This window comes from Onychostoma macrolepis, chromosome 19 (genome assembly GCF_012432095.1).
Source record: "Onychostoma macrolepis isolate SWU-2019 chromosome 19, ASM1243209v1, whole genome shotgun sequence".
NCBI lineage: Eukaryota > Metazoa > Chordata > Actinopteri > Cypriniformes > Cyprinidae > Onychostoma > Onychostoma macrolepis.
The window spans coordinates 19,764,953-19,789,511 of NC_081173.1; the positions used below are offsets into that span (position 1 = coordinate 19,764,953).

At 36.7% G+C, this 24,559-nt stretch overlaps 1 protein-coding gene across 1 annotated transcript in view; it reads left to right on the plus strand.

The window, feature by feature from the left end:
* The window catches only part of crybg2 (crystallin beta-gamma domain containing 2), a 36,848-nt gene that overhangs the window by 4,993 nt on the left and 7,296 nt on the right, over nt 1-24,559 (plus strand). Inside the window, exons 2-6 of the mRNA XM_058753717.1 lie at nt 7,074-7,176; nt 10,123-12,950; nt 17,568-19,224; nt 22,291-22,338; nt 23,418-23,536. Of these exons, the coding sequence (XP_058609700.1) occupies nt 7,074-7,176; nt 10,123-12,950; nt 17,568-19,224; nt 22,291-22,338; nt 23,418-23,536 (4,755 nt within the window). The remainder of the gene's footprint in view (nt 1-7,073; nt 7,177-10,122; nt 12,951-17,567; nt 19,225-22,290; nt 22,339-23,417; nt 23,537-24,559) is intronic.

The following is a 24,559-nucleotide window of genomic DNA, read 5'->3' on the forward strand; positions in this document are numbered from 1 at the left end:
ACTTTTATCTTATGTTGTGATGAATAACAGTAGTAGCCTAGTTTGCATACCTCAAAAACAATGTCTGTCGTTTAACATTTTTTATATCGTAAATTGTTAGCAAATATTACTGAATTGTCTCGTCATGTTTAGCTGCTTACATTTTACCTCAGCTCGCATTCAAGTGCCGTGCAGTTTAGCTCTGTGAATGGTAAATCCCGCCTTCTACACTTTGATTGGTTATTTCAAAAATTTTTACATTGACGAGCGCTTTTGAGCCGCTGCACTGATCAGAGCGCGCTAAATTAATTAGAATGTTTGACTCAAGTGGGCCGCTGGACCAATATAAGCTAAGTAGGATGAATTTACTATAATTCATTCTTTATATTTTCAGAATGGGCCGGCCCAAATTGTACAGCGGCCCATCGGGGAAACAAATCGTGCAAACGATAAAAAGCCATCATATGCGCTGTTGGCATGTAAAAACAATTTATTTATATAGCTTTATGAGTGATTTGTTTAAGGAACTATTTTCGATGGTAGAGAAGAAATTTAAAAAAGTCTTTGCTCAAAATATAAGTTTATCGCTAATAATTGCTTGTTTAAACAGCTACAATGTAAAAGCAATATCAGATTTGATGATTGTGTCTTGGGCTCCATACTCATGGCTGTGATTACCTGTAACATTACTCGGCCTATGGCTTTGCGCTTGTGGGCGATTATATATCCTTGCTGATATAAAAATCCAATAACACTCCTGTGCTTGTGATATTGCTTAATTGAAAAGATCAATTACATGAGTATCTGTAACACTGCATGGGTGATGATTGATGTGGGTCATTCTTCAATTGGGGTGGCAAATGAGAGGCAGAATTTGTAAAAATGCTTGTTTGTTTTTTCTAATAAAATATATTTAAAATGAGTTTAATATGCTATATCCATTTAAATGAAAGCTTAAGAACATTTTGATTTTTAAATAATTTCAATCAAACACTGGTGACACAGCCACTTATGTCTATGTCATTTTGATGTAACACCACAGACTTTATATTGCAAGTTACTATAGGCTCTGTGGTGTTACCAGAAAAGACAGTAACACCACAGACAAATCGACCTAAATCCAGACTTTTCTAAAATGGAGGTTGCCATCATGATGATCTCAAGATCAGGGGACATTTTGGAAATATTAATTAGTATGCATTTATCAAACTTTTGATTAAAATATGTTAAATCTGCAAGTTATCAACGTAACACCACAGACACTAATAAAGTGTGGCACTTGAAATTGTCGGAAATTTAGCTAAACTTAAAAAAATTAATAAGAAAGAATGTACTCCCCATGCACCCCTCAGATCAACCAGTATCTGCAGTGACCTTTACACACAGGAAGTAATCCAAATAGATTTCCCCTTTTTCTTAAAGGGGCATCATACATTGTGGTAACACCACAGACATGAATTTGGGGGACACAACTTTTTTCTTAAATATAACAAAATATGTATTTTTTAAAACAATTTAATAAAATTGTACATGTTAAATAAAATCTATATTCACATTATAACCACTTTATTTGTGTTAAAAATATTATATTGTTGCAATTACATTCCATGATACCTCTCTAAGGTATGGCGGGAACATGCATATTTTGTTACAAATGCAATCTCTCAAACTCAATTAAATATGTATTTTAAAACAAAAATTTTACTATTAATAGTGCACAAATTGTGTTTACCCTACAGAATACAAACATGCAAACATTTTATAATTTATTGGTATTTAAAGTTTATTTCAACTGTTGTAAAGTAGAGGGACACCACTTGCCACCACAGTTGAAGAATGACCCATGTAATAGAACACCGCAAGTTAATACAAATTGTCTGTGACTATTTTATTGTAGGCTAAATAAAAATATTCAGTAAGCTTCTTGAGCCACAAAACATAAACATCCTGCAAATATCAATTATAAAAATGACTTTTTTTTCAAGTAGGTTAATAAGAAATAATTGACCCATATTGTTCCAAACAGTCATTCTTGAGAAGTGGGACAAAACAGGGTGCAAAATTGAAAAAATGAAACCTTGTACTCGGACAAATGAAACTACATTTATGTATCTTATATGTACTAAGCTACTGAGCTATGCTTTGATACGACCTCCCAACTTTTCTCTTTTTTTAACAAAATGCTTTTTACCCTGGACTGTGTAATATAATTTCAACTTTATCTTAACAGCATTCAAGATGTTTTTAACATTTCAAAACACATTCTTATGTTAGCAGACAGATTACACTTTCACATGTGACCAACAATTCCTCTGACGGAGGTGACACATCTGACAGTGGTGACGAAAACCTGAATTTGTAGTCTTTTCAACTATCAAATACATTGAATCAATCAATTACTGTATTAAAACAAACACAACAAACAGTGAGTATGTGAGTTATTGTTTATAAAGCTTTTATTCGAGAGTCACATTTAAGTATTTTAATATATCATTGGAACACAAAATCTTCTGGTGGTGACATCTGACGGTGTTGACAAATTTGGTTCATGTAGTAGCCATTTTGTTTTTTTCTGTTGATGCTAGATGCTAATGGAACCTGCTTCAGGAGAATAAAATGATCTAAATATTTCAAATAATTTCCTCAGAAATTGGAATATGGTGTTGACATATCATGGTTGTGACCAGGAAATATTAACATTAGGATTTCAAATATTCTAAAACTATAAAACTAAGACAGTGATGTGGCAAGTGGGTCCTTTAGAGTGACAGCTGCCCCTGATATTCCCTGATTTTATTACATTTTAATGAATGTCTGACAGCGTTGACAAAAAGTGGGGACACAAATTTGAAACCTTATGAAACATACATGTGTGACTGAAAAACAACCTTGCTTTGCTATGAGATATTATTAAGTGTTACTTTTGATAAAACAAAGTATTTTTCATCATTAAAAAAACATTTGTGTCCATGTTATAGCATATGAATGATTGATCCCTTCTCTGTGGACACACTGGTTTAGATGTAGTTAGAAGAAAATAAGTGTCATAGATTTCACATTAATAATGATCAAATTAAATTGAAGGGGATAATTGTGTTAAATACATTCTATTATTAATCCCCATAACATTTAAAATTGAAAATATTTATATTTTTTAAACCTGATAGCAGTTACAATTGCTGGACATGTTTTGTCCCATGTCTTAAGAATGACTGCTAACATAAGAACCCACTGAATATCTTACAAAAAAGCATTAAAGGAGCAGTCGTCATGTCGTTCCAAACCCGTAAGACCTTCGTTTATCTTCGGAACACAAATATTTTTGATTAAATCGGAGAGATCTCTTACCCTGCATAGACAGCAATGCAACTGAAATGTTCCCAGGACATCAGTAAAACTGTCCATTTGACATCAGTGGCTCAACTTCAATTTTGAGAAGCTACAAGAATACTTTCTGTGCACAAAGAAAACAAAAATAACATAATTCAACAATTCTTAACCGCCTACCACCATTTTGGAGAGTACCACGACGCATGTGCGTGCTTTCCCCAGAACGTAATCCACATAATCAGTGTTGTTTATGTTCAGGGGAAAGCGCACGCATATCATGGTACTCTCCAAAATGGTGGAAGACAGTAACTCGGGGGAGAAGAATTGTTGTATAAAGTCATTTTCTTTGCACACAAAAAGTATTTTCGGAGCTTCACAAAATTGAAGTTAAGCCACTGATGTCACATGGACAGTTTTACCAATGTCCTTACTGTATTTCTGGGTCTGGGAACATTTCAATTGCATTGATGTCTATGCAGGGTTAGAGAGCTCTCCAGTTTCATCAAAAATATCTTACTTTGTGTTCCAAAGATGAACGAAGGTCTTGGAACGGGTTTGGAACAACATGAGGGTGAGTAATTAATGACAGAATTTTCCTTTTTGGTGAACTATCCCTTTAAGTGAATTCATTGTGATAAGAGCGCATTCATGATTTTTACCAACGTTATTTTCCTTGTAGGGACAAAATTAGAAAAAGTAAAGGAAAAAATTTAAGGACTCTAAGTGACTGGGGATTATAAGGCCTAAAGGGAAGTCTCACAAACTGCTACAAGCATCAGCATTTAAAAAACACTGGTGGCTTATTTGGGACACTTGGGAGCTTAAGTGGTACACATGTACCTTAAAAACAGTTTGGACTTGTTATGCGGCGGACTTTGACATTAGTCTTGGCTGAGTCTACACCTTTCTGTTTGAATATGCTCTTCAGCTTCACCTACTAGTCAGCTGGTGAATGTGCTCAGAAAGAGGTCAATGGTAGTAGTAGCGTTGCTTTATGGACCCTTTCAGTCATATAAGTGTAACTCATAGTCATGTAATGATTATAATTGTTCCATAATTTCAAGGGTGGTAAAACATTGGTAATTTACAGGCTGTGGAGTTGACTAATCTACAAATTATGCAGCCAATCATGGTGACACTTATACCAGATATTTGTTTGGGCTGAATGTAGGTTAATGGGTGATTTGAGTTTAATCATGTAAAATGATCAATCACTTTAATTGCTATCCAAAAGGGCCCAATACTGTGTGAAGAGCATGTTTGTTTGGATTTGCACATTCACACAGCTTAGCCTTCAATTAAAACCCTCAACAACCAGCTTTTGTACTTAAATATTGTAGGTTATTTGTACAGCCAAAAAAGCTCCTCCCTCAGGTGAGCAACCTGCTGTAAACTTATAAAAATACCCTGACATGTGACTGTTCGTCAGTTACAACAGACAGGATCTGTCCTCTGTTTGCTTGGCACAATACGTTGTGATGCTTTATTCAAACACTGTTCGCCATGTGTCCCCATTCCCAAATAAACCGTGACACAAAGGCAAATAAACTGTGTACTCACAGTGAGGTCATGTGACAGCAGTAGATTTAAAATCCTCAATCCTATTGCCAGTGTAGACAGACTCAACGTAGTTCATAATTGTCTTGGATAGTAGACTAAGAATGTGTAGTTTGTGCTATATGGGTCGACAGAAAGTGTTTGTAAATTGAGAATCCAGCTGCAGATATCACTCACAGCAAGAGAGAAACTTCTGAGTGGCCTTTGAGTAGATTTACACTAAAGCTGAAGTTTTAAAGTTTAGCTATTTAAAATGTATTTAGATAAAATGGTATAGAAGTTTAATATCAGTTATTTATGGAAGCCCGTTTCCACCAGTGAATAAATTTTTTTTTTTTAAAAAGGCTGACTTTTTATCTCAGAATTGCGTGACGCAGTTCTGATTTTAGAAGTCAGAATTGTGAGATGTAAACTTGCAATTTTAAGAATATATCAGTCTTTTTCCCCATCAAAAAATGGACTTTAATAACTCGCAATTGCGAGTTTATATCTCACAATTCTGAAAAAAGAGAATTGTGAGATATAAATTCTGACTTTTTTCTCACAATTGTGAGTTAAGACTTTTTATCTTGCAAATTCTGACTTTATTTCCTGCAGTTTTGAGTTTATATCTTATAATTCTGTCTCGCAACTGCAAGTTTATATTTCACAATTCTGAGAAAAAAGCCAGAATTGTGATGTAAACTCGTAATTGCGAGAAAAAAAGTTTTTTTTTATTCAGTGGCGGAAACGGCTTCCATAGTTATCAACCATAACATGAAAATAATTAAATAAAAACTGTTGTAAAGATTATTTATTTAGATTATATTCATTTTATAGCTAAATTACCTGTCTAGTTTCCTGTGCTCTGTAAAATAAATGTAAGATCCAGGAATCCATTTGCCTCGCTATATAAAGAAAATGAATATAACTCTGCATGACATCAATGCATTTTTTTTCTTTCAAGTTAGTTTTCTGTGCTACCAGCAAATTATAAGGTTATACCTACAAGAACTGGCCACACCGCATGCTTACTCTCTTCCATCACACAGAGCTAAACTCATACATTTGGCTGTTCCCTCCGGGGAGAAGCTTGATCAAAAAACCTAGATATATGAGTTAAAGTTTCAGCTTGTTTTCACCTGATGCTGTTGGCATGACTGTGATACCTGTAAAGGTGAGACCTTTAAAGAGTCACAATATTTTTACAGTTACAGGTTAAACAAATTTCACTTCAGTGCTTGTGCTCAGGTTCAATTTTAAATGTGCATGTTTATGCATCTTTGAACAAACACATTTTCAATGTGATGTGCCTGGGGGGTTTAAGGATGGGTTTGGAATGTGAAGCAGAATATTTAGCAAAAGACCCTGCAATCTTATAGGCCTCAGACAACTCCCTTCTGATTGCTCTCATGTGCTGTTTAGGTTCCTAGGTCGTTAATACATGTACGTGCATGTAATTGAAAAACTTTGAATTTGTAGAATCAGTCTGAGCTGTCTACATGACATCTACATGCTTCTATCACATAACTCAAAGCATAAGTTACTTCAGTTCATCATCAGTCATTCAAGTTGCTCAAGTAACAGTTGCTCTTTGTTTAAAATAGGTTTATGTGAATGACAACGACATGATTCACTTTCAAAAAATGTGATTGCTTCCTTCATGATGGGGACTTTTGGATGCACCTGTTCCACCATAATACTTCTTGTTTAATGCTGGCCAAATCAGAGCTGAGATATTATAAGAACGTGTAATGGCACACAATTAGGCCGTTGTGTTCATTAAGAAGGTGAATCAGAGCCATGATGTACTGATGCCTGAATTCCTGCCTGGATGACTGTATTCACCCTTGATTTGCACCCACTTTACTTAAGTTATTTTAGGTGGTGCTGTACAGTGGGTGTGTTTGTGTTAGTAAGTGCATGTGTTTTAGTGTGTGTTGTCTGTCCACATCTTGTTCTCTGAAAGTATGCAGCAGGTTTCCGGTGACGGGATATTTTTGAAGAAAATGAATAACCTGTATTTGGATGAGCTGTTTGTCTTAGGAAAGACAGATCATTTAATGTTGTACATTCTTGTTGTTTTGGCTGACTGACTCGAGCGTTGGCGCCACACAGTAAATTCGAGGCCACTTTTTTGTTTGCTGTCTTTGCTCTTTGTGAATTTATCTGAACTTTAAACCGAATCCTCAATCTCCAGATCTCTAACTGAATGTCATCTTCCACAGAACTGAGTCTGAGACATTGGGAGCTGGCGACACTGAAACTCAGGATGATGAGAAGTGGATTAAACGCAAGACATCTCTGTTTGGCACTGTCCTCAGGTCAAAGGTCAGAGAGCACCACACTTGTACTTCAGTTGGTTTTAAACCAATTTGTCTATGCAATACATATGTCAAAATTATAGAAACATTTATCTTGGAATTTTAGAGTTAATTTGTCCAACACTTTCAGTATTGAAAGTGTTGCAATGCAAAAAAAAAAAAAAAGAGGTACATATAACACTAATATTTAAACAGAGTTTGAAAATGAAGGTGATTAGCACAGTAGTGCAATTAGTGCAGTATGTGTGCAAAATAATAATAATAGGAAACAGTACATCCTCCTTCTATGAGTCAAGGTTTGACTGGTTAGCGTGGCCCCATTGCCACCTGCTGGTAAATGTCGAAACTTTACCATCTTTGTCAATTTATGCTTAACACAGTTGTTTTGCAGAACAAAGTTTAGCACAGAATAATGAATAAAATGAAAAAGAGAAAATAAACAAAAAAAATCATGCATGCTTTTAAGTGCACCCTGATCCCAAATGTCAATTATTCTTGTTTCATAATTGTTAATTGCTATAGTCCATCTCATATGTTTATGTCCATATTTTACATTTTAAATAAATGAATAAATAGACAAACAAACAGTTATTTATTGATGATGATGTAATAAAGGAATGATTTAATCTCTCTTGTCATGCTTATGTTCAGTAGTCCAGAAATAATATGCATACCTTTTTTTTTTTTTTTTGCACGAGAGACATGCACAGACGTGATGAAGAACACGGATGATTAAGGCAAATTGTGCTAAATGTCATTTCAGCAGCACTGAGTTGTGTGGAAAACGAGGAGGAGGAGAATTTTTATTTATTGTTCTTGCTTCTGTCCTGTTCTCTTTTTTAAAGACTTATGAGTCTGTCTGTAAGCCTTTAAGGCTACATATAAGGCTAGTATATTCCTAAACACTGATCAGAACAAATAATTTTATAAAATATTCTTAGTTTACATTGAGTAATATTTTTATATATTTTTATGTAATCTGTTCAGTATTGTTTTAGTTAATTGTATTTGTTTTTATAAAAAAATAATTATTGTCTTGCATCCTAAGGTTTTAAAATATTTGAAACAAGATGGAGCTGTTAATGTATGTTTATTGGTCAGTATTTAAAGTGGTTCCACATAAAAGAAGGGTCAAAGTACACACATCCAAAAACGTTTTGGCCAGGTGCAAGATCAAAGGGTATCGTCAAATACTAGAAAAAAGTTCTGCACACTGTTAATCTCCTTTTATTCCAAATAAAATTAAAAGTGGCAACTTTTCGGTCAAAGACCTTCGTCAGGCCTAAACAGTATTTAAAGTGGGCCGTCTGTAATCTGGTTTACTATTTAAAAGTACTTTTTTAAAGTAATTTTTAAAGAATACTTTTTAAAACAGTATGAAGTTTATGTATGTATATCAAGTTGTTGAGTTTTGGAGTTTAGGTTTTTTTTTTTTTTTTTTTTTCAGGAACTGAGCACTTTTTGAGTTTTTGTTTGCACAATATTCCTTTTTGAATTTTTTTAACTTGACCAGCAGGTGGGGCTATGTGCGTGTGCGAGTGTGCACGTGTGAGTGTGTTTATTGTGGCTAAACAATCCACAATGGCTTCACAATAAAGTGTTCACAGTGCTGACAGTTTAAGCTTTAGGCAGTTCTTCAGAAATTTCTATGAGAAGATGCCTGTAAAGTTTGTTCTTCCATGTAAATTTCCATTAGGTTGCTTTTGAAATCATATCATAAACATAACGTCATTACTTTTACGTTGTTGTTTCACGCAGTGTCTTTTGATTTATGCCATTATTTATGACGCAGATAAGCATAACTCCTCAATAAAAAAGAAGATGGCATTGATTAGTGATGTTGAAAGCTCATTAGTGTAATTCCAGCAGGTTAAAAGTTATTAATAAATGGGACAGGTGTGTTTCATAGGTAATTAATTTGGCTTTAAATTAAGCCAAATTAACATTAATTAAGGCTTGTCTTCAGATGTTTTACATTAGATTCAGTATCACAAAAATGTGTCATGTTTGTCATCAAAGATACTCAAATGTTCAGTATATACGTCATTTAGAAATGAGACAGAGTTGTGTATTTCATAATACTAGCGAACAGCATCGATTATTTGAGTTATATGACAGGTTGACTGATGACAGCAGATATGGTCATTTTGAACCGTACCACCTGCAGTTCAAAGAATACTAGGGCCTCCACCCAGACTGACAGACAATGACACATCTCTCTATCTCACTTCATGACATTTTATCCTCTAATGTTATCAGATGGAACACTAAATGCACTTTAGCAGCAGACTTATCATATTTCACCAGACAGCAGAACAACATTTAATTTCCCAAGGAGATATGAATTAGGGTGATAATGCAATAGATGCATAATGCATCTATTAATCTGTCAATTATTTCTTTGAGTAATTAGATTTTCTTCTTTGCTGTTCTTCTTCTTCTTGCTTCTTATTGTTCATATAAAAATGCCATTATTACGTTTTTCAATTTCGTTTATGATTAAACGATCATTCTGTTGTGTTCTGTGCTCTCGTTGTCATTAGTAAAAAATGGTTGAATCACATTCAGTAAATGAAACTAGTATAGTAGGGTGTTTCATGAATACTTTAATGAAAAGCCTATAAACTTTTTCCAATGAATCATTATCTCATTCCTCTCGTGCCTAACGATGTCATTAAAAAATGCAAATCAAACAGGTTACTATGAGACATAAAATGTTTCTTGAGTTAAGAACTTTACAATTAAGATTGTATGGGATCATAAATAAATATATTTATTTACATTTGTGAACAATGCACTGATGCATATGAATGCGTCTTTATATTATATTATTTTTTCTTTCTCTTTTTCATTGTATTCATTCTCCCCTTCACCTCTTTTCTTTTTTCTTTTTTTTTTTTTACTTACATTCTATAATTTCTTTTTTGACTTTCTGTTCCTTTTATTTTTTTAGAAAGTGCAACACAGTTACTCGGAGAGTGACCTTCGTAAAACCAAGGGCTTTGCTCTATCCCTATCCTGGAAGAAGAAGAAGAAAAGAGATCTAACCCAGGATCTTTCAAGCAATAGTGAAGTCCCAGGGGTCAAGGATCATATCAGTGAACTGGAAGAATTTGACAACCAGGTAGACACAGAACAAAGCCAGGCTGGTTTTTCACCAGAACCCACCAGTACTTCTGACCAATCCCAGTCCCGGGATGTCCTGAGTGATATGTCTAGGCCTAATAAGGAGGATGCAGGTTTTATGCCTTCAGATCTGGACAGTACATCGATACCATATATTGACTCTTCTCTGTCTGATAGTGATGTTTACCAGACACCCCCAGACAGCCCATCTGCAGATAAATTTGCTCAGTACTTCAGCTCTCAGCACTCTGCTGACTCATTCTGTCCTGTTCCTGATCTGGAAACTGCAGCAAGTATTGACACATGCACAGTCCATAATTCAAACATAAATCTGAACCCCAGTGGTGTTTCTTTTAGGGATGATCATCCTTTCTCTGATTTTGAAACATCTAAATCAGGAATTTCAGATGTTGAGGTCAATATCATCCCCTCAGATGTTACTCCTAACAACAATGAAATGGCTTTTCAAAAAGAGTCGCACCTGGAACGTAAAGAATCAAAAGATATAACCTCTTCCATCCCTAAGAGTTCCACCGCTATCATTCATGAAACTTCCACATCTTGCATTCCACAGACATCCCAAAGTTCCATCTCTTCCATTCCGCAAAGTTACATTTCTTCCATCCCCCAAAGTTCCACCTCTGTCATCCGTGATGGTTTCACTGTGACCCAGAGTTCCAGCTCAAATTCATATTCTGCCGATAACCTTCCAGAACATTCCTCCAGTCTTCTACCTTACATTATATCTACTAAGGTAGAAGATTCTCAAACCAGCGCTGCAAATAACAGAAACATGTCTGCCAGCAACGGTGATGTCTACATTGACCCTTCCGGCGCCGATAATGTTTCATCCATGCCAGATGTGATTGTGTCTAGCACTATGTCCTCCTCCAGAATCACAGAGAACAGTTTGGATGCTGATACTGATAGAAAGCCAATTTTATTTCTCTCCAATACTGATGTCTCTGAAAGTGATTTAAGCTCAATACCTCAGAGTTTAACCAAAATCACTGTACATTCCACTTCTGATTCAAGTTTACTGAAAGAATCTCACCCTCAGATTAATTGTGAGACAGCTTCAATGGAATCTTATGAAACTAACAATTATTCTTCCTCAACATATGCCACTGACTCAGAGAAACCTAGTCCTGATGAACCTGTCCTTCTTGAGAATGAGTCAGATGTGACTTTAACTCATTATAAGACATGTAACATTAAGCCAACTGTCACCATTGACCTTTCAGGTCCCTCAGACCCCATCAGCCCTGACCATTCCCAGAGAGGCCTCACTAAATATACCTCTTACTCAGATGTGGAAATCTTAGCTGAAATATCAGAACCAGACCAAATAAGCCAGGAGAGCGACCAAGCTAAATCGTCAAACTCTTCAGAAACGTCCTCAGATTTTCCGGACAGTGCTACCTCCAGCACTTTGACCTCTGAAGCCGTACCTGCCTACATAATTCATCCTCCCCCTCACTTAGATGTGTCAGACCAGCTGTTCAGCTCTCAAACCCCAAAGACAGAGATAGACACACAACAGAAAACATTCAAAGAGTATGAAGATCCTGAGGAAGATGTTCAGGGGGAGTCTACTCAAGAAAGTCATGAGTTGATTGACCAGGTTAAAACCACAGCTGTTCTGACTACTAGAAATGACCTTCAGGACAAATGTGGACCGGACGTGGAGGAAAGAGGTAGATTAGATAACATTTATAATGAACATCATGACGTTACAGTTGTTCAAGGCTATGAATCAGAGCAGATCACAGAAGACCAGGCTGAAACCACAGCAGAGAGTATGAACACTGGAAATGACCTTCACATGTCTGGAAAGGAGACATATGGCCAAGAAGTAGAGGAACAAAGTCAACTAGGTGATGATAAGTATGTAATTCTATCGAATCACGAAAAAGAACAAATCATGGATGTTTTATCACAACAGCAAATGTTACATAACAAGGTTTCTGAAACATATGAGGTGGTTGAACAGAAGAGAGATGAATTGCAAATGGTCCAAATCACAAGAGAAGCATCTGCCATGCAAGGTGCAATGGAAGCAGAGGTATGTGGAGGCACTGAAGTGTTGACAGGTCAAGCAGAGCAGCAGATTCACCATCTTGCTCCACTGAAACCAGCCCTACCAGTCAATCAAGAATGTGGTCCTGAAGAATGCACTTTGGCCCCTCCCTTTTCTGAGCCAGTGAAGGTATCACTTGCAGATTCAAGAATGGAAACACACAGTCACCTGGAGATTTGTCTCCACCCCTTGGCCCCGCAGCAGTCAAGCGAAGAAATAACAATACTGGAGGACACGGCTAGGTGCAAATACCACACTGAGAGGGAGGAATACACCAGCAGTGAAGAAACTGAGGATATAGCCACATTTCTCCCAGGAACACAAGACAGTGAATGTCAAGAACACAACAGTGCACACACCACAGAGGAGACCTGCAGACACACCAAAGACACAAGCCACAAACAGGGAGAGGTGACAGTGACAAAGGTGAAGTCAGCCAGAGATAACATCACTCACAGGGACTGGGTACAAATCAGCGAAAGTACACCAGACAACAGAAGGGAAAACGAAGATTCCGTAGAAATTAACGCTGTTCCTGATCAGCTACTTTCAAGAAGTTTAATACCAAGTGACAGGTGAGATACAAATTATCTTGTTTTTAATCTATAGGCAATTAGTGTGTGTGTTGGTGTACTGTTTTTTACTTATTTTTATTTTTATTTCTTTTAAACCATGTAAATAAGAATTCCCGTTTCCTTTTATGTTTTATTCTTAATAATTGGATTTGTGCATTTATTTACAGTATGCATTGTTTATGAAAAAATACAAAATGCATGAATCAAGTAATTTACAAAATATTGAATTATTTTTAAATGTTATATATTATTTATAATTTATGCATGGTTTAAGAGAAGATACAAAATCAAATCAGCTTACCATGTTTGAATTGCACATTTTTCGCATGGCAAATGCAAACCCTCAGTTCTGACTGAAATGTCCCCCTAAAGTGATTCACATTACATTTATATTAATTCACTTAGCTGACACCACTATCCAAAGTGACTTACAAATGAGGAACAGTGCAAGCAGTTTCTAACCATTCTTGTAACCATCAATATTTGCAGTACACCATGCCAAGTTTTAAGTATGAGTGTGTGCTCAAGCTGGAACAGAAGTGAAATGCAGAAATGTAGAGAATAAGATATTAAAAAGGGGTTATTATATGAAGAACCTTTATTTATAGTTCATTTTTATGTGTAAAGTGATATATGAGATGAAGTCAAATTCTGGGAGATGGATATGAGCATAAAGTTGTTTATTTACAGCACCGTTCTTATTCCACGTGTTCAGCAACTTTATATTCTGGCTTCTGTTTCTCTCTCTGCCAGTTTCATTGTATGCAGTTTAGACAGAATGATTATTCTGTCTCTTTTAGATTTGTTAAGATGAACTTCAAATTCTTTTGTGTCAGTGAGGTTGAAGTTCTTGTGCCAAGAAGGGACAGGTTTATCAAAGCCTCACCCACTCGCAACCTTGCGTCTCATATGTTCATTTGAATGGGATAGGCTGCTGAAGGAATGCAAGGTAGTTCAAAGTATGCTATTGACTCATATTTAAAGATACACATTCTTGAAATAGCCCTCTTGAATGCTTCCTAGGCTAACAAGTATAACCACCAGGAATGTAGCTGATGGATTTGCATATTGCATTTATTTGCATGCTTAGATTTTGGTAATGCTTACATTATGCCTGTGTGTCCGTTAAATGCGGTGGCTAACATAAACTAGCAATAAATACTTTTACAGGATTTATTAAACTAGGTTGATGTTCATTTGTACAAATGCTAGTACATTTTAACATTACATGAATATGTTTTGAACAAATATGATTTAACGATATTATATTTATAAATTAACATAAATATAATTAAATTTTAATGTATTTTTAGTTCATAATATTTAATGCAATAGTTAATCCTAAATGATTTCAACCTTATTGTTAAGATATACTTCCATGCATCATAGAGGCATCAGTTTGATTGTGAGAATTTATGTATTTCATTCAGTTCAGTTTAGTTCAATTCACTTAACTACTGTTTGGATTTTTTTATCAGCCTCTGTTACTATAAATCTGAATTGCAAGGTTTCATACAGCACATGACATTGTCAGTCTTGTAATCTTTCAGACACCCTGTCAAATACATTCATCAATGTCAATCATTTTAAAAGCTTAGGTGTTTTTGTGTTACAAAACAAATTACAGGCAGCAACATCAGTGGGAACATATTTCAGTGCAAAAATCAATGCACATTCCTACTGTAGCTCTGAGCAATGCCTAGTACATGGATGTCTAGAATGATTGCAGTTATGCGAGTGACAGACAGACATTATGAAAGAGATCCTCAACCTTGTATGCAAAACGTGGCCCTCCGTTACCATGTTCTTATTTGCATATTCGAAGCTTCAACCTTGTTATCAGTGCTGTCTCATCGGACATGTTATGAACAGAATGTGAAACGTTTTTGCCTGGAAGTGTAAATGTGCTATTTAACTTTGGATTTGACATTTAAAAAAGGCAATAACACATACTTAGATGGAGGACATCTGTCCATGACTCGCCTTGACCTTATTTGTAATGAATTACCCGGCTTATATAGGTGATTTTAAGGAAATTCCAATGTTGAGCCTTTTTTGGCATGGAAGAGCTGAAATAATCCCTACAATTACTATAGTAAACTGTGAAGAATAAGACTGATGAAGTATACACTATGCTAAGCTCCGCCCCCTTTTGATAACTGACTCAAACAATGCGGACAGGCTTTACACAACATTCCATGTCAGTGAATCGGAGATTTCTGAGAACAGTATGATTGTCAGTAAAATGTGCTCATGGAGTTGTAAAAATGGATTGGACATTATTCTTACATGGGCAAATTCAGTTTTTAATCTGCTGTTCTTCTTTCAAGAAATGTATCTGAAAAGACATCAAGTTAATATAAATTTACGGTGGAACAAATGTGTCCATGTTCATTTGTGAATGAGTGCTGGCACATTGTTTAATCCTTAGCATGCACTTACCAAGAGTCTTTTATTTACTACAACAATATAAAATATTTAAAGAATTGCATTGCATTGTTATGGTATTACATTTGAATTAATCTTATTGATAGAATCCCGGATAGATCTATAATTGCATTACACCCATGGGGGAGGTATTGCATCATCTGGAACACAGACCTTTGACTTGATGATGGTTTTTAACAAACAAACATGCTCTCCAGCAGGATTTGCTGGGAAAAAGGTCTTTAAGTTCACTAAGCGGTTCTCCCACAGTCTAGAATGGTCATGTAAATGTGTGTGTAAAATCTCAAAAATGCTTGTTAGGCACCAGTTGGCAATTATACAGTAGATGCCATTTGTGTTACAGGAAATGGAGTCTTTAAGCTACACCTTAACTGACATTGACAATTATAGATATCTCTGGTGTGTCACATAGCATGTGAATTGTCTAAACACACACACACCAAAAAAAACTAATTATATTCCTAATGCACCAACCTCTAAAAACAAAGGCTGTAAGAGAATCAATGTAACTTGAACGGACATCTTGAAAGAACACTTATATTTAGGCAATAGCATTTGTTTTAATTTATTTTATCTCTCCAGTGGGGCTTGTGTGGTCAACACGTGTGAATCACAAAACAGAGCTTGGCCACCACCCAAGATCAGAGCCACAACAATTCTCAGAATGTAGACAAAATGCTCTGGAAATTCACTTGAACTAATATGTGAATAAGTATAAGTATAATAAGTTCTACACAAGTGCGTATGGTGGTGCAGTATAGTTAGTGAGTGTGCATTTTTAAGACTTTTTTAAAATGATTATTATTAAAATCTGTTGATTATTTCTTAAGTTGCAAGGGACCAAAGATGGAATGTAAAGCTCCGTTTTACCACCAGGGGGTGTGATTTACCGTAGCTGACCCAGAGTGACTAGTTCTGCCAACTGCTATAACTTGATACCTCTCCCTTTAAATGTCTCAGGGCTAAATGCAGTGAAAAATAAACTACATGCCATATAGCACCTTTTTTCTCTGTTCTTAGAGTTAGATGATATGAAGTGACACTTGCTTTTTATCTTGTCTCTGTGTCTTGACTTTAATCAAATTATAAGTAATTGTTTCTTTAATATCAATAAAACATCTAATTGTGATAAAGTGAAAGTAAACTTAAACTACTAATGTTATTATGTTCAAATGTGTGTACCTGTATGGTTTGATGTGTATATTAATGCTAGTATGTAACGTGAGCATTCAGTTTATACTTTTTCTGTTTTCAGTGTGATTGTGTGTGGAATGAGTGTTAATATAAAGCCAAGGGTCTTGTTGTTTAGATAATATTTAACCAGACAAATATATACACTATACAGTATATCTCTTGTTTTGAATAGTGGCATCATAATGCCAAATCAGTTGATAATATTTGCTGTGACCGGTAAAAAGCATTACAACAAAGATGAAAAGACATCGCATTTAAGGGCAGTGATAAATCACGTTGCAATTATTTTATTTATTTTGTATCTATTTTATTTTATTACAGTTAAGTATGTTATGAACTGTATCATTATACATAACGTTGAAAAAGACAACACCACAGATGCCACTTGCTCCCAGAAGGCAATGCCCTGATAACAGAAGCAGTTGAACTTTTACACATTTATTGATTATATTTGCTGTTATTGTTACATGTTTCATGTTGTAAAATCATTACATAACTATAGTCTGTTCCATTAGTACATTTTCCTGTGGAATAGATACCTTTACCTTACCTTTTTACTATTGTATGGCGTGGGATTAAAGCTTTTAAGGCTGTGATTCATTTTGAAGTGCCCTTTAACACGTCGTTTCTCCAGAAACTCACCTACGCACATTGCAATACACTCCCATACAAGAAAGGGACAATTATTCCTTGCACGATCTGTCTTCTACTTTGCATGTGCATTTGTATTTAGTGCATTTTTATGCTTCTACTTTAAATATGAATGCATTTATTCAGGGATTCATAAACCAAACAAGCTTCAAATTGTTTATCCCATGAACAGAATTTGTTCTTAAAACCATGTCAAGGTTCTCCATATATATTGCTCAAGCGTATTATAGTCACATACTATAAAATCTTTAAAAGCTTTAAAATGTGTGCTGAGTATCGTTCTAAAACATGATTAATGTTTTTTCTATTTGACTTTTGTTCTAGGTTCTTTCATGCATCCACTGTTCTCCATACATTGATTGAAGAGTCAGAAACAGAGAACCAAGTGGAAACTGAGCCTGGATCTAATACAGACATGAACTCTGGTGTCGCAGTGCTAAGTACGAAGCTCAGTCGACCATCTTCTCGAGAGGGCAGAGAGGATACCATGGTGGTCCGCAAAGTGTCCCTGGTCAGCACTGACAAAGAGGGCAGCTTTGGGAACTATGAAAGTCCATTGGACAGCATTAGGCTTAGAGATCAGTCAGAACCAAACAGAGCCAGTCCTGAGCTTGAGAGGAGGTGGAAAAGTCTCCATTCTAACTCTGAAGAACAGCAGTCCAGCTTTACAGAGCGTTCAGACTACACATACCTGCGTTCCTCTCAACTGCCCGCCAGCTATGAAAGAGGAGTCTACACGTCTCATTTTCGCTCTCCCGAGACCCAGCCTACTGCTTTCTCCTCAGAGACTGACGGTAGCCTAGACAACAGTAACTGGAAAGTTGGGGAGAGCGAAGTTCATCAGAGTAGTGAGAGTTACACTAGTAGGAGGAGCAGGGTGGAGCTTAGTTTACCTGGAGCGAGAGAGGGAGAGGGAGAGCAGGAGATAAGAAAAACAGTCTTTGACTCACAGGCACATTTCGATTCCTGCTTGATGATCGTGGAGCCAGATGACTACTCCTCTGATGTTTTCCAAGCTATGCGGGTAGAGCTGATTCCCTCACCCACTGGCCCAGAGCCTGAGTCTCTTTCTTCCTCATCCTTCTCAGAAATGGATAACCTGGTAGACACTCTGAAGAGCATGGAGCGACCAGTCCGGCAAAGGGTTCAACGCACCCCATCCAACACTCCCTTCTCTTCACTGCCGCCTATTGAAGAGGATGCACCAATCTCACCAATCTCTACTCCACTCTCTCCTCGTACTCTAATCTCACCTATTACTGAGCCAAAGTTGTTGAATGGAGTTTCTAGCTTGCCTTTAGACATTGGCTTTAACTGGAGTGCCCCCAAAGACATGCGCACTCCATTGACCATGATGAAGGAACAGCAGCTCGGAGAGACCCAAAATCGGGGGCTCTCTCTGCCTCTGCGAGCTTCGGCCCTCAACAGCATCGTCATGCGCAGGGGCTCCCTCAATGATCTGGGTCCTGACGAAAGTTCTACTAAAGGACTCGTGAATGGAGGCTCATCTCGCCTGGAAAACAGCTTCTTCTTCCAGCCAGCTGAGAATGGCAAGGCCTCAAACCGCTCCATCTTCCGTGCTGCCTCTCTCCCTGAGATCGGCCCCAATCATGAGCGGATAAGCTCAGCCACCAAGGGATCTGACATCTTGCTTGGTTCCCGTTTTGAGCGCTTCTCGTACATCACATCTCCATCAAATTCCCTCAGTGGGATTGCTGAAACTTCTCAAACAAGCATGCCTCCATCTGTCCAACACAACTCGCAAGATACCTCCAGTTTCGACCACAAGTCCACTATGGAACTTTATCGCTCTCTGCCCTCCGAAACGCTCCTCAAGAACTCTCAACCTTTGGGTCTTCAGCGCAGCAGTAGTCTTGACGGAGGTCTTCTAATCAATAACACCAAGAGCTTCCAAGTGAATAAAGATCCAGAACCAGAGCAGAACTTACTCCTCAAATACAGAGCCTTCCCTGATGCATATGTGAGTATTGCTTTGTCAAAATGCATTTGTTGGCATCATCTAACACATAGGCACTGTAAGAGTAAAATCTCTTTGAAACAGAGAGTGCCATGGTGAAGTTTACCACTCTGAGAATGAGGGCATGGAATCAATGAGAGTGTTGTTTTCGTATTATGTCACTGCTCTGTTTCTCTCAGTCCTTGTCAGCCTCTTAGTGCAACCTGATATGAAACCACTTACACCAAGCATTGTGTAACATAGTATGTGGATTGTTTTAGATCTCAAATGTCTGATAGGCTTAGTTTTTAGACCTGGTCAGATGTAGGATGCCCTAAACCTAGTCTACTCAGCCCTGTTCCTGGATATTTTGCAGAGCTTCATTCCAACCCTCCTACATTGTTCCTACAGACCTGGCTAGAATGTTGGCTGCGTCATTAGAGTTGCAACTAAACCCTGCAAAAAAACTCTGTAAGACTCTCCAGGAGTTGGAACGAGCACCTCAGCCTTAAACCTCAGTGAATGAAAGGCTAGAAGGGGTGTTATGTCACCTCACCAAGAAGGGTTTACAATAGAGATTGATGGGAGTATACATTACCTCAGTCCTCATGCAATATTCACGTTTCCTCTTGTACTCCAAAACAGACACTGAGCAGCTCTGTAGAGTCTATTTTTATTTCTGCTTCTCTCTACTGTACAGAGCCTGAGTTTGCAAGTCAAATTTTGATTTTAACCAAAAGCAGCTTCACTAAAACTGTAGTTTGGTTAGGGTTTATGGATACTATGGGAAGGTGTAACCTTCATCTGGTAAAGGAATCATGCTCACTTTCATGCCTCAGGTATTTCTCAATCCAAAAAAAAAACAATTTTTGGAAAGCATCAGGCTTCAGTGACTTTGCATACAAGGCTTTAAATACTGTCTCACAAGTTTGATTTCTCTGGGACATGACCAGTAATGTTACTAAAGGAAAGAGTTCTATGATTTAGATATATTGAGAGGTTTGTCACTAGGGAGTAACTTCAAATTATCACATTATCACACACTGTAAAACACAGCTTGACCTCTGTCATTCACGTCATACTGATCTTGCTCTATGTTGACATAGAGTGTTGACATAGAGTGATGATGTTGAGTTATCTGACAGTTCAACCCACATCCAACTTTATATTAAAATTCAATATGCAAAAATCTTTATATTTGTCACTTTGCAGGAGCATCCTACTTCTTCCTATCCTGCATGTAATGATTAATAGTAATAGTTTAGGTTTCAATGACAGAGCAAACTTTTTGGTTTCCTGTAATTATGCATAGAGCAATGTTCTTCTTGAAATTATATCTTTTCATAACACCAAAATGAAAATTGACTTAAACTGTATATAATTAGGCTGGTTTCCTATTGAATGCATTTCTCAGAGTATGATTATGTTAGACAAAACAGCCAGTATTTCCCATAGGAAAACCCACTGGGAATAATCAAGCTGAATTGGCACTTTCTGAGGACAGATCAGAAATGTATGAGGAGAACAGGTCATCCCTGGAGCTTTTGTCAATAGGCAGGTAAAGAAGGAGAGGTTGATGGAATGTGATGCTATTTATTATCTTACTGCGTTTGCTTTGTCTCCTCTAATTAGCTTTGATAATTTTCCTAGACAGGCTATGTCGAGTCCCACTCAGACACACCCTTCTTTGGGTTGGCAATACCTTACTGTATATTTGCCAGTTGGAACAGACATAGAGAAAATAATTATGTCACCTTCATGCTTCACACATATCAGTTTGTGGAGACCCTCTACAGAATATAGACTCATTTTCAGTTTCCTACTGGATGCTAGAGTACAGCACTTCATGTGAATGATGTAGCCGATGTGGCCACCAATAAAAGGTTCTCTAAAAGGTCAATTTTTAAAGGTTTAGGTTTATATCCAGAAGTTAAAATTAAGACCCACCCCCCAAAAAAGTAGGCACATTTTAAGCAGCATGTGTAAGTATATATCACATCCACTGTTCCATTGAGTTGATAGATCGACTGTAGAGATACCGACTGCATCTCACACCCATTTTCACTGTGCATATTTGAAATATTCTGACGTTCTGGAAAACATATTTTCATGATGTCTGACAGTGAGACTGACATATGGGTGGTTTATAGATGTATAGCATCTGCATTATGTAACTCATGTATTTGACTTTTCATTAAGAGCATCCCCATATGCAAACAGAGAAATTTGACTTGAGCTCTTGTGTAATGTTGTCTCTCTTCTAACCTTGCCATGCCTCATTGCAAGTGCAAAGGCTCGTCGCTCTGCAAAGTCTGGGAAGGGCTTTTCATCACCTCCTACATACATAAATATGCGGCATTTGCAAACAAACAATGAGATCTTGACATGTAATGAAGAAACGTTACATTCATCAAAAGCAATTAATCCACACAAGAACCTCTTGACCATTTCACCTGATAAGCTGACCTCTTGATTTCCATTTCAAAAAGCCAACGGATCATAGATGCTAACAGCAGATCTGCAGTGCTGATGGCATTCTCAGTTTGTTTCCCCTAATGTATATAGTTTCCCTGAGGAGCTCTAAGTACAATAAACATTTCAAACAGCTTGTCTTACTCACCATTCAGTAAATGTTTGCTGCATTCCAGTGCTGTTTTAAAGAGTCTGGTGACAATAATGCCGTAAGCCTCACGCATCTGCCTGCGTGTGACTTTGAGAGGTAGAAACATCAAGTTTTGTGTAAAGTACTTGTTCTTCTATTGTCAAAGGTTAGGTGTAGGAGTGTAGTGTTTTCTTGAGATGTCAAAGGTGACAATCTGGATTTCAGTCAAATTAGCTGCATCTGAATATGATTTATTCTTTTAATTATCCTAAATTCATGTAAGGTTTTGAACTGAACACTGTGTAAAGGAATGTCTGATAATATTGTTTCTGTGGTTTCTGACTGATCTTATTATAATAGCATAATATTTTACTTATCCACTAGTGCAAACATACTCTGAAAATAGAAGTTACTCACTGTTGTGTTATATCTGTTTGTTTGTTTGAATGAGGCTTCATCTCATTTAAATATTTATTTTCTTTATTTAGCTCACAAAAGAAAAGGAGCATGGCAAGCTCAATCCTCGACCTGGGAAGGTGAGATATTTAACAGAAATGTCCTTTCTTTTCTTACTGATATTAAATGAATGGCCTAACTATGCAGGCTAAAGCAAGCCCTGCATATATTCGCTCTACTGCATGTGCTCTTTATATTAAAGAAAAGTGACAGAATGTGTTTGGTTTCCACTTGTGTGGAAAGCCTGAGGCTGGTATTTAAGAACAGGTGAGAGAGACTGGTGGGTGTGTAACAGGCCCGCAGTGCTCTGCAGATAGTGCTAATAGCACATTTAGACCTGCTTCATCTGCCAAACACACATGTTTGGACAGTCACGGATTATAAAAAGAGAACTACAAATGACATGACTAACAGCAAGTGACACGATGTTCTTTTTAAAATAATTTTTTTTAGAAAAGATTGTTATTACAGACAAACCAAATTTGTGTGTTTTCTACTTGGAGGTTAGAAAATAAAGTGATTTATTTATTCATTCATTCATTCATTCATTTATTCTCTATGGCAGAAGCATGCTTCCAGAACATTCATGTAAGATTTTGTAGATATGAAATTCTGTAATGTCAAATGAACGTCAGTGAAGGACTGGGAATGTAATGGTTTGCTATCTGGTGGAAACCACAATAATGCAGTATGCATGATTCAACTTGACACGGTGACATTTACTAAACATGAATTTTATATATTTAACAACTATATAGTTTAACAATAGTTTTTACTACGCATACATCCTGCTGAATTAGTTTTGGTTGACATTCTTGTGTTCTTCATCAGATGCAATGTAAAAGATTTAGAAAAGGTCACCGAAACTGGCTTGTCAAGCTTATTCTTGCATATTCTTGTCCTTTCCTTCTCTGACTTTGTCGTCAGTGTAATATTGCAACCTTAAGGTTTTGAGACAATAAAAGTGCCTTTCAAAAGTAGGACAGTGCGAATGGACATGTTTCACTGTCAGTGCAGGACAAAGGAATATTGTCCCTTGTCCAATATTAGCACATCTGCTGCTGCCCCTAGTGGTTGAGATGGTTAAATATTAAACAATGCAGTCTTTGTAGAAAAGATTGGTGGGCCTTTTTTAAGCTGGGGTTTTTTTTTCTGTTAGATGATAATCTATGACAAGCCTGGAATGACCGGTGAGAGAATTGAAGTGCGTGGTGATGTTGTGGACGCCACACCATGGGAGTTTACAGACACTATTTCAATCAGAGTGGTCAGAGGAGGGTGAGTGGCAAACAGACATTGTGCACCTCCTTGCTGATATGCTCACATAAGCATGCACATATGAATTTAATGTCTCTCACTTCTGGTGTTTATTTTGTAAAACATTTTAAATGTGCACTTAAGGGCACACTCAAGGTACACTACCTTTCAGAAGTTTTTATGTTTTTGAAATATTTTAAAATGTCATTTATTTCTGTGATGGCAAAGCTTAATTTTCAGCAGCAATTACTCGATCCTTCAGAAATCATTCTAATATTCTGATTTGTTGCTGCTTATTATCAATGTTGAAAAGAGTTGTGCTGCTTAATAATTCGGTGGAATCCGTAAAAAAAAAAAAAATCAGGAGAACAGTGTTTATATGAAATATTTTGTTACAATGTTAAAGTCTTTACTGTCCTCACCTTTCACCTTTTTTTTTTTTTTATTGGCCGTTATCCTGCAACTACAGAACAATCGGCCAAAATTAGTATTAATTACTTAAATTAAGTATGCAAATGGTCCAGGTCATGCTTGTTTCATAAGCTTAGACATAATACAATAATAATGCTATTTAGTATAATGCAAAATATTACTGACACAGAACAGTAAATATACAGGAGTAAATATTAATGCACAATAAATAATGTAGTCACATGGGCTAGAGAAGGGAATCAGATATTCCACATCAGTCTTAACATGCAGACTCTCCCTGCCTCCCAGCATTAAAACATCTCCAAATATCATTAACTGCCGAAACACACAATTATAGCTTATGGTAATTCCTGTTTTTAAATTATAGCTTTTTATACTACGGTAATAGGAACACCTAAAATCTACTGTTTAATCTACCTCTTTCACTCCCTCAGCTCAGAGAGAGCTGGCTGATGAATGGTTATGCATAAGCAACTTCATGTTTGCCCTCGTAATTTATCTGAGTGATCAGACAATGTCAGCTGTATTGTAGTTTGCTAGACGATGTCATAACATACCCATTGTGTTATTTCTAATGATTTTTCTCCATCGGGTGTCAAAACACTTGCATTA